Genomic DNA, 19,919 nt, shown 5'->3' on the forward strand with positions numbered 1-19,919 from the left:
GAAGAAGAAGAAAAAAATACAGAAAAATAAATCACACATCTGACATGCCTTCCATATGCAGAATCACCCACAGCCAAGATTGTCAAGATAGTGAAGAAGCACATTGGTAAAAATGAAGAATATGACTGGATGAATCAAGGACCAACCAGGGCTCTGGGCACGTGGTGTTTACAGTATCATTTGTGAGTGTGACATGAAGTACATCAGCCAGACACAGCAATGCATCTTGCAGCATGGTCTTGAAGGAATGTTCACCTCATTCTAACCATCAAGTAAGCAGTTGCTGAGCACAACATCAACAAAGGACGCATTCTTTCTTCCCTTTAAAAAAAAAAAAGAAAAGAGAGAGAGAGAGAGAAAAAAAAGAAACAGATACAGTAACTGTGCCACATGAATGGATTTTGGAATTCACTCATCAAAGAGGCAGTGGAAATAAGAGTACATGATGATCTTGTCCACCAGTATAATGGTTTCCAACTCACCATTCTGTAGGATGTGGCTTTAGCAAAAACACATCAGGAATGCCCTGATGTAAATGTGATGAAGTTAGTGGGGGGGTAGGTGAGCGGGGGGGGGGGGGGGGGGGTAGGTGGGGGGAGGATGGAGGATAGACAGCTAGCATCAGGACTCAATGCCTGGATTTCCTCTCCACCAACCAAAGAGCCCCACACCCGGTCATGACTGACTTCCAGTTGCACATGACTGACTGATCTGTTAAGTCCCCAGCAGAGGAGTATGTGGTCCAGTGACTATAAAGGAGCAAACTGGACATGAACTCAACAGTTCACCTGAAGATGGTGAGCATGAAACTCATCGAAATGGTGTGACATGCCATGAGTTTGTTAATAATCTGAGAAGATTTCAAGAATAAAATTTGCTTAGAATGACTGCATTCCTATATAATTCCTTAATCATAGTTTCTAGTCATCAAAGGTGAGTTGATCAAGACACAGTTCATTATGAGGATGGAAACAGCACAGTCAACTGAGGGATAGCTTATTGTGTACATATTTTTCACAGCTACTGATATTCACTATCCACTGCCGCACAGTAATAAGATCTACTGCACAGCCTCCATATATCTTTAGCAAGTTCCAATGGATTTCAATTGGTGCAATTTATTCAGTACCAATTAATTCAATGATACACCTCTGTCTCATATGCACCTTGAAGCCAGATGCCATTTAGAAACACATCCTACTATAGCTGTCTGTCACAGGACATCAAAACTAAAAAGACATTTGTGCGAAGATTCAAAATTTAGTATCACACTGACACAATCCAGCTCAGACACTCCAAGTTAACACAAAAAATTAGGAGACACTAATTTTGGAATGACACTCATATTTAAAAATCAATGGTTGCAGGCAAGCTTCCTCACCATCACAAAGCTGCATACTGATTTGTGAGTGCAGCCTGCTGGCTCTATAGATGCTGCAGAGAACACAGTGGAGAGGAACACAAAAATATCCAACCACTGTTTCTCACCTTCACTCAGATGCTAACAGTACACTGAACTTAATTAAGGTAGATGTACTGATCTTCTTTTAGTGTCTTTTACTCAATTTGGATCCACAATTACATGGTATAGTGGATACAGTGATGCTTTGGACTTCCTGCTCTCGTTTGATACACTCAACACAATTGTTTCCTACATATTTTCATAGAGTCACAAAAAAAGGGAGGGGAGGGGGGTGGAGATGAAACTAAAGCACAAGAACCATACTAACCAAAACAAAGGCCACCAAAGCTGTAATTGTGTTTTGTAGCAGAACAGCATAGAAAATTAGTGCTGAAGTGAGCTACAGTATTTTTATTCTTTTCCAGTCAAAGTGTACAGTGTACACACACACACACACACACACACACACACACACACACACACACACACACACACACACACACAAACAGGGGTAATACACAATACTGTTTATGGGCAGCTGGGAGTTAAGATTTACTTGGTAAGGAGGTGGTAGAAAGATATTAAGAGGCAATATAGAGTGAGACATATGCATCTTAGTAGCACTGTCAAAATGATGGCTGAGGGAATTATAAGGTCAAGGTAGTGGGAAAAGGTCAGCTGTGGATAGGAACTGGTAGAGGCTTAGACCAGGAGGAATTCTAAGAATGACAGATATTATGGAGGGAAAGTACTGAGATACGGTGCTAAGGAGGGAGAGCAAGGAAGGGAAATCTATTCAGCACATGTACTGATGTAACCTCTGATGTATTTGATGTTGTGATGTCCAGCATGTTCAGTGACTGGGTTGTTACCTCTATAATTGGCCACAGTTTTGGCAGGGGCCATTCATTTAGGTAGACAGTTACTTAGTTGCCATACCCACAAAGAATGATGCTCCGTAATTGCAGCACATTTGGTATGTGAAGCAGCTGCTTTCACTTGTGGTCCTATGCTGGCTTGGACAGAAGATACCTGTGACTCAACTGCAGCAAGAGATGATGGGTGGGAACTTGGTCCTGCCTTGGGCTATCCACAAGAGAATGACATGCAGGTATGACACAGGCAAGAATCAGGGTATTGCTTGAGTTGAGTGAACAGCAGAGTGCTTCTTGGAGGGATGACGGTAGGTCTTTCCACAGGAACCCCTCATTTCAAGTCATGGCAAAAAATTTGCAGGAAAGCTGCTACTTCGGAAAAAGAAGCTGCTGCTTGGTACTAAGGAGCTACAGTTTGCCCATTACAGCTTGCTTACTATTTACATGAGGAAACTGATAAACTTCAAAGACAAATGATTATTACATGGTGTACAAATACAAATGCATTTACAATCAGTGTTGTTGCTTTTCATGCTGCCTGCAATTTTCTCCTTTTCTTGAATCCAGATATTCCTATAAATTGTTTGAGGAGGGAGTTAAAGCATATGTTTGTAAATTACAATCAGTTCCAGTTTTGTGACTTACTCCTATCTCCAACATGTTAAACACTACTGTACGAAAACATAGAATACACGGGGGAGCTGCCTCAAGATGGCACAAGCTTCCAGCACACTGTAGAAAATACCACATTCAGAAGAATTACTGTATGGTAGCATTCTAAAAATTATACGGGGTGTTCAAAAAGTCTCTCCACAGTGTCATATGATTGTTAGCCATGCATGCCGTATGCTGCAGTGAATATACCGAAATGAAACTCAGTGAAATACAAGTCAAGTGTTCACCCTGTTGTTGAATACACAATTCAATTTGTCTAATCATGTTTCCAAACACTGAACCCGTACTTTGAAATTGTTAATCAAATCTCACAACGTATCGCAATGTGGGAGTGTTGTCTCAGGGAAAACTGAATTAAATGTTTGATGAACTGAAACTGTGTATTTACCACCAGCTTTGAACACTTGTTCAACTAAAAACACACGATCTTCAATGATTAGCATTTTAACAGTGACAAAAACAAAATAAACGAACAAAGGAACTAAACTTAAACGTTCACATCAACATGTAATGACACACACCAATGATACTACTGACAATACTACTGATGCTGGCTGAGATAAACAAAACAGTGGAATGTTGGGAGAGTCCACTTGAAGCGAAATAACCCAGGCAGGTGAACAATCATACAGCACGTGCGGCTAACAATCATGCGGCATTGCGGAAAGACTTTTTGAACACCCTGTATTTACTGTCTTTAGAAGTTGCTGAGTAATGTGTTTGCCAGATTGATCTGGATTTAGACAGTAAAATGTCTTTTGCTAATGAAAGAATCATGAAAGTTACAATTTTAAATTTTTGTTTTGCTACTAAGTGTGCTTTTTTCATAACATTCCTATTTTTTGTCATGTGTGGCCAGCTAAATACATGCACCACATGAATACCCAAACAAAACTTTGAAAACACACTTTTGCTCACAGTGTTCTCCCATCTAAGTGCTTGGGTCTCAGTCTCAGTCCAGCACACAGATTTCATGTTTCATGGGATATAGTTTACCAAAAGGCTAAGAATTTTAGTCTTGTGCCTGTTCTTTTATTCTAACTATCTCACAAGTGAAGAAATATAGTCTGCAGCAACATCATGTTTTGTTAAACTTCATTACACTTGCTAGGGAGAAAGCAAACACAACATACTGGAGGAAAGAGAGCTTCAAAAATATATAAGACTAAAGAAATTAGAAACCATTCAAAACAGATATTACTAAATCTGTTTTGTTATATGAATGCTTCAGTTATTTCTTTCCTTACCTTAAGTCAGAGTAATTTTCATTATAATATCAAGGCAGCAGCTGAGCAGTGGAAGAGGAGTAGCAGCATCTTTTTGCCTCCCCACAACTAGTTGTTTTTTTTCTTACATACATGTACATATGTAACGTGAACCCAACTAATGGAATGTCCAGATAGAGCAACAACAGTATGGAAAGAATAGATTGCTACTCACCACATAATGAAGATGCTGAGTCACAGATATGCACAAGGAGAAAGAATGCTAGAAATATTTCAGCTTTTGCACAAAGTCCTTCTTCAGCAGTAGAAAACTCAAATGCATTTATACAAGCACAACTCACATACACATGACCGCTGTCTCTAGGCACAAAGGCCTGAATGTGACTGTATTAGATATGAACAGTAATTTAGCTGGGATGGGTAGTGATGGTAAGGAAGAGACTGGGGTCAGGGATGAGAAGGGAGAGCAGGGTAGGGTTCGGGCCTTATCCTTGCAATAGTCCTAAAGGCAAGCCCTGTCCCATACATTCTCCCACTGCTACTTACTCCAGTCCTTTCAAAGGCATCTCATAGCCCATCAAAGGCAGGGACATTCGATCCAACAACTTAGCTGTAGCCTCTGTGCTGCATTCTAAATGGGGATGACAACTAACAAGCTGTCTGACCACATGAATGGCCACTACCAAAGTGGGACCAAGAGATGACTAGACCTACCAGTTCCTGACCATGCCACCCAACACTTCAAAGATTGCTTCACAGCCTGTGCCATCTGATTTCTTCCCAATAATACTAGCTTTTCCGAATTTCACATGTGGTAACTATCCCTGCAACATACCCTTCATTCTCATAACCCCGCTGGCCTCAATCACTAGCCCCTGTCCACCAGGCTATCTTCTTCAGTGTTCCTTATCCAGTACTAAACATGTCTTCTATCCTGCTAGTGCCATATCATAGTCCTTTCCCTTTCTTTACTTTTCTTCTTACCCTCCCCCACCCCCTCCCCCTGCCAGCACAGCCTCCCAGTGCTGCACCTAACAGCACTAGCATCTTCCCCACCTCCACCCTGCTATCTCTTCCTCCTCCCATTCCATCCTATCCCATGCCCATGCCCACTACTCACCCCAGCTAGACTGCCACTCACATCTCGTGTAGTTTCATTTGTGCCTTAATGCCTGGAGACAGTGACCATTTGTGTGTGAGTTGCATTTGTGTGAATGTGCGTGTGTCTTGTACTAATTAAGAAGGCCTTGCCCAGATGCTGAAATATATGAATTAATGACTCTCAGGACACAGAAAATGATAATTACAGTGCTGTGTTTCAAAAACAAAGTGACTGCAAGAAAAACTGCAAGGTTTCAACCATTTTTTTCATTTGAGAGAAAGCTGTTTGGTTTGCAAATAATGAATTAGGTGCTGATCTGATCCACTGAAGGTGCCTTGTAAATAAACCAGAACGGGCCTGTATGCACAAGAAAACTGAAACAGAAATTAATGTGCAACATCCAAAAGGTATTTTTTTTAAACTGCTGTAGTTTATTTTTGTTGTGCCAGTGAGCAACTCAAGGCCTTCTTTATATGATAGGTAACAATCAGTCCTTTCCAAATTTCTAATACTCTATCCCTATAATTATCAGTGTGAGTAGATTAACACAATCATAATTTATTATGATTGTAATTTTAAAAAATAGTCTTCAGTGACTGCTGTTGACATTTAATATGTGATTCAACTTGTTCCACAACCATAAAGTCTCTCCTTCATGATGGAATTGATGGAATGTGATGGGTGGTTGGTTGTTTGGTTGGTTGAGTGAGTGAGTGAGTGAGTGAGTGAGTGAGGACACATTCCAGTTAATGGCTGCTTGTGGAAAATGCACTGAAAATTAAATCTTATTGCTTATGCTATTATTATTGTTCCAATCATCTACACAGTACCTCCTCAGGATCCAGACCTCCTGGAACAAGTGTGCCATCCTTGGAGCAGAAGCAGTATGGCAGAGTGCAAGCACTTGTGTCACATTTCTTTGCCAAGTCTACTGGAGGTTCTGTGCTGGGTGCTGGAGCTGAAAATTTGTTTTCACATGAGTGAATTTGTGCGACAGAAAAGGCAGCGTATTACAATGGTATTAGAATTTTTAATATCTTTGCATCTTACTTGTGGCAATGGGACCACATCTAGCTTCATTCTTGAATGTACACAGCTTACTGATGTCATCAAAATACAATCCTGATGGACATCTGTTGAGATAAGGATAGTTGTCCACACACTGTAACAGATACAGAAATTGCATGCTACCATGTTCTACTCCATATCAAAAAGCTATTTTATTTAGTGTATGGAAATGTATCAACAAACAGAGAGTTAATAAAAGTTGTTTTAAATTCATAACATGATAATATGTACGCACTTGATAAAACCTGCGACAGGTAGCAGGATCTGCAAAGTTTCCATTTCCTTGCCCTTCTGGACAGATGAATTCCTTTTCTTCTGGTTTCTTCTGCTCTTTTTGACTACCCACTGGAAAAAATAAGACAAATTGTGACAATTATAGACAAGTATGCATGCACATGTGTCAGCGCACACACACACACACACACACACACACACACACACACACACATATCAAATCTGACAACTGAGGAAGCCAGGGAGTTGTTCATTCACTGTGAGCTGAGAAATTATCATACTGCAAAATGGAAACAACATTCGGGAACAATCGGTGTTCCATTAAATTAACAGGGTCTCCTAAAATGCTTTCACAGTTGTAACCAGTTATCTTTCCTTGAGTGTGGCCATATGAAGCCCTGAGGCTCAATACTTCAATTCCTCCATGCTACAGTTTTGGAAAAGAAAACCCGAATCATACACTTCCACCAATATTCTCCATATGTCTTCTGGCATAGAAAGGGTATAATAAGACGTGTCAAGCACCATTGTACATTTGTATTAATCAGTGGTCAAGGTTTTGTACTCCTTGAACTACTCAAGAATCTTCTGTGTCTTCTCAATTAATCTTCAGGAGGAACAGCAGCTCTTCTTCTTCACTTACCATCTGACAGAAATCCTCTAACTAGAATTATCAATCTTCTCTCATTCTCCTCTTTTTCTATCAACAAGATGTTTTTTTTTTCTTTTTCACTGCTGTGTTTAGCAAGCAAATTGCTCCCAAGAATTACGTTCACTATCATAAAACTGGATAGAGGACCTATAGGTACACCTGGGCTGCACGCATATGACAGCATTCCAGTTTTTTTACTCAACTGTTTATTTTACCATACATAATAGTGACAATGCATTTTATGTTTAGCTGCTCAGATGGAGCACCAGTTACCATGCGTGACAAAACCATGGAATCAATTGTTTGTGACATCTGGTTTTGTCACTGAAAATCCATAATCACTGAAATAGTGAAAGAACAATATCATTCACTGGTAGCTTGTGCATTGCTGTGGAATTCAGACAGGACAGCTATTTTGCAAAGTAGTGAAAATCAGTTATGTGTAAAAAGTGAAAGTAGGTGCAATAAATACAGAACTACTGATAATGTTCATAGAGTAAAGGCCTGTGATTCATGACAAAATTATCAATGCCAGTAAAGTTAAGAAATTACAGAATCACTATGGATGGAAATGTGAGTATGTTTATTATGCAACTATATTGTTTCTTGATTACATCTTAACAAATGGCTTACCACTCTTATGGAAAGGTAATCAGAAGTAGCCCTTGACATCGAAAAATAATTACAATTTTTTCTGTTATTGTTTCTCTGGCAGTCCATCAATGTATGATAATTACACTGGGAAAAAAGTAACATCATCTGTAGCTCACATAAAGGCTTCAGTTCGGTGACAAGGAAATTCCACAATTTTCTTCAGATATGCTACACGTAGCTTAATCCAATAATTCATGATTAGATCCCAATAGAGCAACCAAACTGTGGAGATACCAATTACTACACTTCATCCACTTTCCCAAATAGCCACAGACATTTTCTGAGGGAGTATGACTATGTGATCTAGCAGAACAGCTGAGGTGCAATACAGTCACTGAGTGTTCATCAAACCAGGAAAGTATACATAGAGCTCTGTGAACATGACTGTTTTCATATTGGAAGATGGCAGTGACCACGGCACATTGACTACATAGATGTAAAAAAAAGGCATCAATTTGTCACCAAAAACCTTGATATAAACATTCTGGACCATTTTCACAGTAACCTGAATGAGTGGGTCTCAGATATGGCATGTAAAACGCTCGCAAAACATCACAGAAACACCTCTGACCTAAACTACACCCTCCACAATCTGCATGTTAAATGCCTCATTGGGCATTAGTGGACTCAATACCTTGCATCATTTAGCAAAAAGAAGAAAGAAAAAAATGCCCATTTACAAGGTACCCAACCCCAAATCTCCATTGTGTGCAGTTTCCTTCGAAATGTACTCAAGGCAACTGGTTGAGATGGTCCTGATGTCACTGACAGTAGCAGTTCTTGTATGATGTGAAACCAGTTGTCATTGCCAAGTCATAACTCTCGTCACTGTTCTGTATCGGTCAGAATCTTTTTTATTATGTAATTTTATGTAGCCACTAGTTGAACACAATTATTTGAAGATATGTTGGAAAGTCCATGTAGATATACCAACAAACTGGGCAAATTCTTTCAGGTTTTGACACGAACACATCCAAACATGATAGCTCCATTCTGTCATTTTACCACTTCTCTGTGTCAACCCATGTTGCTCTGCTGATTCCATAAAAATGCATGGCACAAACATACCACTTCACTGCCATGATTTACATTAGCAGTGGAAGGTCACATGGGTGCCTGGTACCAGTTCTGCACTGCTGTCTAGTGTGCTTGCTACAACACTACCAGAATGTTTTCTTAAGGAGGTGTGTGTGTGTGTGTGTGTGTGTGTGTGTGTGTGTGTGTGTGTGTGTGTGTGTGTGTGACACACCCAGCCTGAGAGAGGACTTGAACCTCCAGTGGGAGTGCCTGCGCAATCCATGATATGGCACCTATCATGGCACCTCTAACCATGCGGCCACTCCATGTGTCCTTAAGGAGGTGACCAACATTTTGTCCAGTGAGCTTATAACACACAACATGGCATTTCTTTCACAATTGTATGCACACAATATCTCCTGTTGATACTTTGTACTTCACCTATGACAGTTATGATACCACCATAACAAGAAAAGATTCACATACATCATGGGAACAGAGCTTGTGTCAGCATACAGTAAAAAAGTAAAATGAAATGATAAACTGAATGTGTATAAATTTCTCAAAGCTGCCACTAAGCCAGCATAATAACTGGAAAGGTATTCTGTGAATGAAGCAGTGAGGGATTTGCATCAGTTGAGAAAGCAATGATATTTCTTCTGATTGCAACCCTATACTGTCTGCTATAACAGTTAATTAACAAAACACCAAAATGATTACATAAGTACTGTTGGTTCCAAACACTTGCCAGTTTGTAGAAAAATAGAAGATGTCAGTGTATTTTGCATGAGTTGGAAAAGAGTTTATGCAGATGAGATGTTTATAACTGGATGTTCACATCTACATCTGTGTATACACTCTGAAAACCACTATGAAGTGCTTGGCTGAGGGTACTTAGCTTGGCACCATAACTTAAGGCTGCTTCTCATTCGAATCATATGGAGTGTGAGAAAAATGACTGCTTTTACTACCTCCATCTAGTCTCATCTTCATGGTTCCTATGCAAACAGTACATAGGAGACACAAGAATTCCTCTAGATTCTTTACTTAATACTGGTTCTTGAAACTCTGTAAGTAGACTTTTGCAGTATAATTCACAAATACCTTCAGTGCAGAAACACCCATGGCTCTACAGCACATGGGGTGAAGATACAAAAACAGAGATAAGAAGGGAGAATTATAGTGAGCATTTACAACAACCATTTAGAGAGAAAAGTGGGATAGATTGGGTCACAATCAGATACCAGATCTTGATGAACAGTGACAGTAAGTATTTCATTATTGTTTATAAACAGTGTGTACTGAAGCGTATTGACGAATAAAATTTCAACACGCCAACGTTACACTAAAAAACTCGTCTCCATTCGAGGATGTTAGCGTAACGATCTTACTGTGGTACAGATTCTTGAGGGGAACACAAGTAATCAACAAAATTATCTATGATACTTTCTCCACTATTGGCTCCTTTTGTCTCAAGTGCAGGGATACTTCCCGTTATGAATGTCAGGGTATCATCAAAACTGTAGCCAACAAGCTGTCTCACGAAATTGTGAAGTACGCAGTGTACTTGTATAGCAGAATCAGCTACATCAACATTACGAGGGTGGTTTTAAAAGTTCTCGGAATAACCACGAGAGGTCAGCTCTAGCGCAACGAGTTGTTCATGTTATATTCATTGGACTGTTATAAGTAAAAACGTGCCACGTCAGTGCTCTTGGAAGAGAACTGTGGCGGTGACGTGGCTCCGTTATTGTTCCCACGAAGTGATTTGCGAAGATGGAAAAAATCGAGATTCGAGTAGTGATTAAGAAAGAAAAAAACTTCGTAAAGAAAGGTATGAAAGCAAAGGACATTCATTCCAATTTCCAGAATACACTGGGGGACAGTGCTCCTTCATATTCAACTACTGCCAAGTGGGCAAATGAATTTAAATTTGTTCTAGACAGCTTAGATGCTGATCCGCGCAGTGGTCGGCCAAAATGTGTCACTACTCCAGAAATCATTGTAAAAGTGCACAAAATGGTCAAGGAGGATCGCCAATTGAAAGTGTGTGAAATTTTTCACGCTTGCCGCATGTCATCTGAAAGGGTATATCATATTTTAACTGAAGAACTAGAAATGAAAAAAAAAATTATCTGCAAGATGGGTGCCGCGGCTCTTGACGCTGGATCAAAAACGCATGAGAAGGGACATATTGGAACAATGTTTGGCCCGCTTTAGGAGAAACGAATAAGATTTTTGCGCTGGTTTGTGACCACAGATTAAAGTTGGGTGCACTACTATACCCCATAGACAAAACAACAGTCAAATCGGTGGAAACATGCTGATTCTCTGCCACCAAAGAAAGCACAGACAATTCCTTCAGCGGCAAATGTCACGGCATCAGTGTTCTGGGATGGGAAGGGGATTCTGTTTGTAGATTATCTCCCCACTGGGCAAACAATTGCTGGAGAATACTATGCTAACCTCCTGGACAAATTGCAACAAAAGCTACGCGAAAAAAGGCCAGGTTTAGCAAGGAAGAAAGTCATCTTCCATCAAGACAATGCGAGCCCGCATACATGTGTCATCGCCATGGCAAAATTACTCGAACCAAGGTATGAACTGTTGCCACACCCGACTTGTTCACCTGATATGGCTCCGCCAGACTTCCAACTCTTCCCAAAATTGAAAATTTTCCTTGGAGGACGAAGATTCATTTCAAACGAAGAAACGATAGCTGGAGTTGACAACTATTTTGCAGGCCTGGAGGAAACTCATTTTCGAGATGGAGCCAAGGCACCTGAACATCATGGGACCAAGTGCATTAATCTACAAGTAGACTACACTCAAAAATAAAAAAAGTTTCAGTGACGTAAGTACTTTTTTCTATTCCGTTCTGAGAACTTTTCAAACCACTCTCATAAAATCCTATGGATGACGGAATATTCTCCATTTATTAGATAAAATGCCAAATGCACGTTGTACGTATTGCTTGTGATAGTCTGTAGTTGGACTGGCCGGGGTGGCCGAGCGGTTCTAGGCGCTTCAGTCTGGAACCGCGCGACTGCTACGGCCGCAGGTTCGAATCATGCCTCGGGCATGGATGTGTGTGATGTCCTTGGGTTAGTTAGGCTTAAGTAGTTCTACGTTCTAGGGGACTGATGACCTCAGGTGTTAAGTCCCATAGTGCTCAGAGCCATAGTCTGTAGTTAAAGGCTTTTTGTTCATTATGCAGGTTTTTGTGTAGCAGTGGGTCTCGTTAAGTTGTCACTCATTGCAAAAGGCTCATCAGCTACAAACACAGAAGTGCTTTTCCGTTCAGCAGGATTATCTGGAAATGGTGCTGCACTGGGCAAATTCAAAGTTTCACAGTATTTTTTTTATCTAATTCCGTTTCTTTGAGTACATTAGCGTCTTCTTGGTTCAAATGGCTCTGAGCACTATGGGACTTAACATCTGTGGTCATCAGTCCCCTAGAACTTAGAACTACTTAAACCTAACTAACCTAAGGACATCACACACATCAATGCCCGAGGTAGGATTCGAACCTGCGACGGAAGCAGTCGCGCGGTTCCGGACTGAACGCCTAGAACCGCTAGACCACCGCGGCCGGCAGCGTCGTCTTGATAATCAAATGCTCCTACACTATGAATATGAAACAACAATTGCTGTCTGCTATGTTCATTAGTGCAACAGAAAAGTACTTTTTGTAATTACAATATTTGCTGCCTGATCTCCAGGTTTGACGATTCTTACATGTTTTCCATCTATGGATCCTACACAGTGAGGGAAGTTTGCTGTCTTTTCATACTGGTTCCTGGTACTGTTCCACTCTTCTGTGGTGAGTGGTTTCACACATTCATCTTTTAGTATCTGCCATATGAACGTGCATGTACATATTTTTTGCCAGCAATTGTAGGTCAGCCGAGAAGAAACTCAAAATGGAGAGAACACATCGAATTTTTAGTCCCTAGATAGCCGTAAAATTTTATCTGGTCCTTTTGAAAGGGTTAGTGAAAGCTTGCGGATTTTCTTTTCATTTATATTTTGCACAACGCTTTCCGGGAAATTCTCCCCATTTTCAGCTGCTTTCTCTGTGTGCTACGCCATTTATTCGTGGTGTTTTCTATGTGTGAGGTGCTCCATTGTTCTCTTGTCTTTACTGTAATACATATAACATGCACAACTTTTAATTAGTTTTCGATATTTACATAGAGGTAGTTAATACTGAAACTCTATACTAAGGTGGTTCATTAACTAAACATTCCCACGTGTTTTTATAGATTATCCGATGCCTGTGGTCAACCACAGCAGCACACAATGCGGAGATGACATTCTTATTAAATGAAATTACGCTCATAGTTGATACTAACAATAAGTATGCGCAGTAAATGTTGCCGCAGCTTGCCCAGACACAATACCGTACGGATGGGATTTCCATGGGCTTCACACTGGGTGAGAAAAGTGGCCAGCACTGTTGCGTGAGCGTTCGGCCATCCTGATTTAGGTTTTCCGTGATTTTCCTAAATCGCTCCAGGCAAATGCTGAGATGGTTCCTTTGAAAGGGCATGGCCGACTTCCTTTCCCGTCCTTCCCTAATCCGATGAGACCGATGACCTCGCTATCTGGTCTCCTCTCCCAAAAACAACCCAACAACTGTTGCGTGAAATCCATTATAAGCGCGCGTGAAAAACGCTCGTGTGGCCGTAAGCTTAGAGCTACGCGCTAGCTTCCCTCAGAAGATAATACAACAGCTTTATGACACCCTTCCCAACCGAAGCAGTGCATGTGTTCATGTCAGAGGAGGTGCAACGACATAGTTTTAAGTGGGCTCATACTCTCAAATTCATTATTATGTTTGACTCGATATGGTACTCACTGAAATAGCCCTCTCGAGCCGTTAAGTTTCATTTCGTCTCCCCCTCCATCCTCGGACGCTTCACTTTTTTTATCAGGCAGTTATCGCGACCGGAATTTCTTTGGGTTTTGTGATTTTCGTCAATATTCTGCTTCGACAGTCATTCCCGGTTTCACGCATTGCTGCCAAACGCATTTCATTCAACATCATTTTGTCCAAGCCTGTAAGCACGATAGGGAGTGGCCGAGCGGTTCTAGGCGCTACAGTCTGGAGCCACGCGACCGCAACAGTGGCATGTTCGAATCCTGCCTCGGTCATGGATGTGTGTGTTGTCCTTAGGTTAGTTAAGTTTAAGTAGTTCTAAGTTCTAGGGGACTGATGACCTGAGCAGTTAAGTCCCATAGTGCTCAGAGCCATTTGCACCATTTTTTGTGAGCACGATTGAGGCTAGGAAACGCCGCCAACTGACGCGATACGCGCTTGGCGGGAGTTGCACCTTGAAGCGGCAGTAACCTACGGTCCAGGCGAGCAGAGGCGCCGGTGCGTGCAGCGTGAGGCTGCGTGGCTTTCTCCGGTCACGGCTCGGCCCCCTGGTACCGCTCGTGCTACGGCTACCGGGCCGCCTGTGCAGATGCCACCGGCCCTGCTGCGCGCGGAGAAAGTCGTCAGGCCTGTGCGCTCACTGCTTCCACGAACGCTTCAACTCGCCTGCCGACTTCTATCCACGTCAAAGCTTTTCCCGGAGGAGAGCTACGCCAACCGTGTCAGTTTTGACTTCTAAACCGCTCTAACGCGTAGCGTGCACCGGCTCGAACGCTGGAGCCTTACAAAGTCGAGCAACAATAGAACGAGCAACCGCTAATATGGAGAGTACTCACGGCAGCTATACTCGGATCCACGAACGATAGTGGTTCGCGCATGTCGAGGCACGGACGGAGGTTGCATTGTTGGCAATTCCGAGCGACAGTTACGGTACCGCATGCGCATGCTTTCCGCTTGAAGGAAGCGTATATCCTGAAAATTATGTCTCTCGCTTGCTTATGCAGAATTTATCACTTACCACCACCATCAGCGATGACAGCTCGCAACGAATGGAACAGAAATTCACTAAACAACTCTCTAGATCATGTTTAATGCTCGTATTAGCTGCGGCATTCACACCAGAGTGCTCCGAACACTTCTGAACGCTCATTGGCTGTCGGAGAATGCCTGACGCAGATCCGCAGAACAAGCCTGAATTCGACCGCCATCTTTCATAATCCCAGCTATAGATTTAGAGCCGATAGTGTCCTGTCATGCTAAGTCTCTAGGAATGGATAAGCCCGACGAGAGAGAGAATGGGGGTGGGGTGTCTTCAGGGCCAGTGTTCTATCCCAGAAGACAGGGCTGCCGCGAGAGCGCTGGATATTATGCAAGGATCCTCTCCGAAAGGAGTATTAAAATTATATAACGAGCGACCAAAAAGTTTCCGTTTGTGGGTCTTGCTGCAACGTACATGCAGCGTAGAGCAACTTCACTGCAAACGTACACCACTGGCCATTAAAATTGCTACACCACGAAGATAACGTGCTACAGACGCGAAATTTAACCGAGAGGGAGAAGATGCTGTGATATGCAAATGATTAGCTTTTCAGAGCATTCACACAAGGTTGGCGCCGGTGGCGACACCTACAACGTGCTGACATGAGGGAAGTTTCCAACCGATATCTCATACACAAACAACAGTTGACCGTCGTTGCCTGGTGAAACGTTGTTGTGATGCCTCGTGTAAGGAGGAGGAATGAGTACCATCACGTTTCCGACTTTGATAAAGGTCGGATTGTAGCCTATCACGATCTATCGTATCGCGACATTGCTGCTCGCGTTGGTCGAGATCCAATGACTGTTAGCAGAATATGGAATAAAAAATGTCCAAATGTGTGTGAAATCTTATGGGACTTAACTGCTAAGGTCATCAGTCACTAAGGTTACACACTACTTAAACTAAATTATCCTAAGGACAAACACACACAGCCATGCCCGAGGGAGGAGACTCGAACCTCCGCCGGGACCAGCCGCACAGTCCATGACTGTGGCGCCTGAGACCGCTCGGCTAATCCCGCGCGGCAATATGGAATCGGTGGGTTCAGGAGGGTAATACGGAACGCCGTGCTGGATCCCAACGGCCTCGTATCACAAGCAGTCGAGATGACAGGCATCTTATCCGCATGGCTGTAACGGATCGTGCAGCCACGTCTCGATCCCTGAGTCAACAGATTGGGACATTTGCAAGACAACAACCATCTGCACGAACAGTTCGACGACGTTTGCAGCAGCATGGACAATCAGCTCGGAGACCATGGCTGTGGTTAGCCTTGACGCTGCATCACAAACAGGAGCGCCTGCGATGGTGTACTCAACGACGAACCTGGGTGCACGAATGGCAAAACGTCATTTTTTCCGATGAATCCAAGTTCTGTTTACAGCATCATGATGGTTGCATCCGTGTTTGGCGACATCGCGGTGAACGCACATTGGAAGCGTGTATTCGTCATCGCACTGACGGCACATTTAAGATGTGTTACGACCTGTGGCTCTACCCTTCATTCGATTCCTGCGAAACCCTACGTTTCAGCAGGATAATGCACGATCGCATGTTGCAGGTCCTATACGGACCTTTTTGGATACAAAAAATGTTCGACTGCTGCCTTGGCCAGCACGTTCTCCAGATCTCTCACCAATTGAAAACGTCTGGTCAATGGTGGCCGAGCAACTGGCTCGTCACAATACGCCAGTCACTACTCTTGATGAACTGTGGTATCGTGTTGAAGCTGCATGGGCAGTTGTACCTGTACACGCCATCCAAGCTCTGTTTGACTCAATGCCCAGGCATATCAAGGCCGTTATTACGGCCAGAGGTGGTTGTTCTGAGTACTCTCAGGATCTATGCACCCAAATTGCGTGAAAATGTAATCACATGTCAGTTCTAGTATAATATACTTGTCCAATGAATATCCTTTTATCATCTGCATTTCTTCTTGGTGTAGCAATTTTAATGGCCAGTAGTGTATAATCACCGATATGTACGCAAGGGATCAGTGTGGCATTCGTGTCTTTTCGACGTGCGTGATGCAAATACGGTCACATGAACAATTACGACGTTATTACCAAATGCGTCGAAAGAGGACCAAAGTGCTGTTGTTCTTTTCTTAGTTGCCGAAGCACGAACACCGATAGACATCCATCGGAGAAAGATGAACACGTATGCGGCAACATGTCTGTCGAAAACCATAGCTGCAGAAAACTGCAAGGATGCTACTGCTTCATGATAACGCACGTCGCCTTAGTGCAAATGTCTTAGCACAGAAGTAACGCCAACTCAAGTGGGAGACACTATAGACCTGATCTCTCCCCATGCAATTATCATGCCTTCAGTTCCTTGAAAAGTACCCAGAAAGGTCGACGATTTCTGTCAGATGTGGATGTGCAGTGGGCAATTACGAACTTCATGGAGCATGACAAAGCGTTTTACCAAACGGGTGTCTGATTGACTCAACGCTCACGACAATTTTGACTGATTCTGGACTCTATGATCTTCGAACGAAAACTTATTGATCACCCCTTATGGAATAATGAGATGGAGGAGAACAAACAAATGGTTCAAATGGCTCTGAGCACTATGGGACTTAACATCTGAGGTCATCAGTCCCCTAGAACTTAGAACTACTTAAACCTAACCAACCTAAGGATATCACACACATCCATGCCCGAGGCAGGATTCGAACCTGCGGCCGTAGCAGTCGCCCGGTTCCAGACCGAAGCGCCTGGAACCGCTCGGCCACAACGGCCGGCGGAGAAAAAAACAAGATGACTCTAGAGAAGACACTAGGAAGTGAAAGACAGTTTCCCCAAACTGATGTCAAGTAAGAGTTTTCTCCTAACAACTGAACCAATTGCGTCATCTTCCGCTCACCGAGTAGAACTGTAGCGATACCCGGAGACATACCCAAAACCTAAAGGAAGAACCTGTCGCTGGTTTCCTACTACCTTATCAGATTTTGTGAATGACAATAATCTGCCGCACTACTTGTCGTTATTGGATTAAAATATCCTTCCAGTTCGTGATTTTCACTATTACAAAGCGTCAGCTGTATAGCTTACCAGACGTGGAAGACCTTGAATAGACTGCAAAATGGAATAACTAGCTTCTAACATAAAGCGATGGGGATACATTGCTGGAGGTGCAACCTGTGAACGTGGAGAATAAGATGCAAAACATCTCTTCGTCTGCCCGAAGCTACATGCAGCCTGCACATTGGATGACCTAGTTTCATCAAATGTCGGAGGTGTTAAGACAGCCGAGTTTCAGCCTTCAAAACTCACGTGACGTGCATATCTCCCGTATATCTTGCAGATCCGTTGTGAATAATTAGTGTTCCCTCATGGAGACGAAAGTAAAAACAATGCTAACAATTTAAAGAACTGTGAATCTATTAGAAAGTATGAGAGAGGGTAACACCAAGCACTCAATTGTGAATAGGGTTTACTTCGTTTCTGAGTCATTCTACCTCCAGTGTTACTGAGCTTGTTGCTGCACAACGGAACAAAGGAAGGCGGAACGAAAGTTGCTGTTTTGTGCCGTGTCGACCCCCTCTATTGACTTCTTCGTCATATCATTCAAGTTAGCTGCGAAGCGAATCAGCACTGTTGTTGTAGGCCTACTCGTATATTATCCAGTATAGACCTTGAAAAGTAGGACCAAAAGTTGCTTTGAAATGTATAGCTGCGACGTGTTAGGTGATATACTGTACGAAATGAATCATCTGTAAGCAATGAAAAGTCCCAATTTCAGTGACTGTTTAACTCCGCTTCGTAAATATAACAACTGAGCAAAAAACTAAGCAAAATTTCTCAAATAATTGCAACGCTCTATGAATGTTTTGTTGACTGCCAGAATCAGTGCCCGATTCCGAAAGATAGAGTAGCACTCAACCAAGAGTAAAAAATGTTGTACGACCTACAATGAAGCAAAACAGGTAATCCGATTTAGGACCACTTGCTACGGAATGGACTTCGGCTCGTCAATTAAATTTTAATGATATAACTGACACATCTGTCAACAAATTGACAAGGAAAGCAGCTTTATGAGCGTTATGATCTATATATAGCTCTGTTACATTCGTTAATAATACTGTCCGGTAGCGTGTCATGTGTCACAATACAACACAATAAAACATGTAAATGTAGTGCAGCTCCTATAACGTTCATGCTTTTTTAATCTGTGAGTTGTCTTCTATGTACATATTGTTGTAGTCAAATGAGAGGCTAAACAGTGCTTTCTGTCGAAATTATTGTTTCGTAATCCACTTATAGAGTTTAAAAAAAATTAAAGATAGGTACTTTTAGGACTCTGCACCTCAGTTGGTAAAAGTGAAACCGTTATAGGATCACTTCGTTATCCGTTTGTCTGTCTTGATGACTATTAAGAACCCTTTTTCTCAGGAAGGGGTACACGTAGCAAGTTAAAATTAATGTCATGCTAAGGTCTATGGTCTCTTGGCGATGTAAAAAAGTTAAGCTCCTACGTCAAGGCAATCAAAAGATAAGGGCATTTATGTCACGTATTTTGACGCAAATTCACGCGTCAATACCCGTGGCGTACTTCTGGTTGGCCTACAGTCATGAAATTTGTTAAGAATCAAGGTTTCGCAGTACAAGTACAAGAAAAAGCCCGAAAATTGTTAATTTGTAATTACGTAACACGAAAAAAATTTTTTGCTCATATTGTTATCCCTCTGTCTGCCTATCTGTCTGTCCATCTGTTAAGACCCTTTTTTTTTCTCAGGAACGGATAGACGAATCAAGTTGAAATTAATGACACATACCGTCCCTTGACAGAGTAAAAATTTAGGCTCCTACTTCAATGCAGTCAAAATATACGAACTTGTAAGTCACATATTTTGATATTTTGCCAGTATCGGTACTGATAACAGGCAAAAATAATCGAAATTCTCGCTCCCAGAATGGATGAATCATCTATATACGTAATTAAGTTTGTACGGAAGCTTCGGCGCGCGAGTCCTACTCACTCTTATCTGGATATATATATATATATATATATATATATATATATATATATATATATATATATATATATATATATATATATATATATATAGTACAAATCTGATGTAA

At 42.0% G+C, this 19,919-nt stretch overlaps 1 protein-coding gene across 1 annotated transcript in view; it reads right to left on the minus strand.

The window, feature by feature from the left end:
• Positions 1-19,919, minus strand: part of LOC126092223 (chitin deacetylase 1) — a 224,640-nt gene that overhangs the window by 35,235 nt on the left and 169,486 nt on the right. Inside the window, exons 2-4 of the mRNA XM_049907716.1 lie at positions 6,584-6,693; positions 6,331-6,442; positions 6,111-6,238 (exon numbers count right to left, since the gene is read on the minus strand). Of these exons, the coding sequence (XP_049763673.1) occupies positions 6,111-6,238; positions 6,331-6,442; positions 6,584-6,693 (350 nt within the window). The remainder of the gene's footprint in view (positions 1-6,110; positions 6,239-6,330; positions 6,443-6,583; positions 6,694-19,919) is intronic.

This window comes from Schistocerca cancellata, chromosome 7 (genome assembly GCF_023864275.1).
Source record: "Schistocerca cancellata isolate TAMUIC-IGC-003103 chromosome 7, iqSchCanc2.1, whole genome shotgun sequence".
NCBI lineage: Eukaryota > Metazoa > Arthropoda > Insecta > Orthoptera > Acrididae > Schistocerca > Schistocerca cancellata.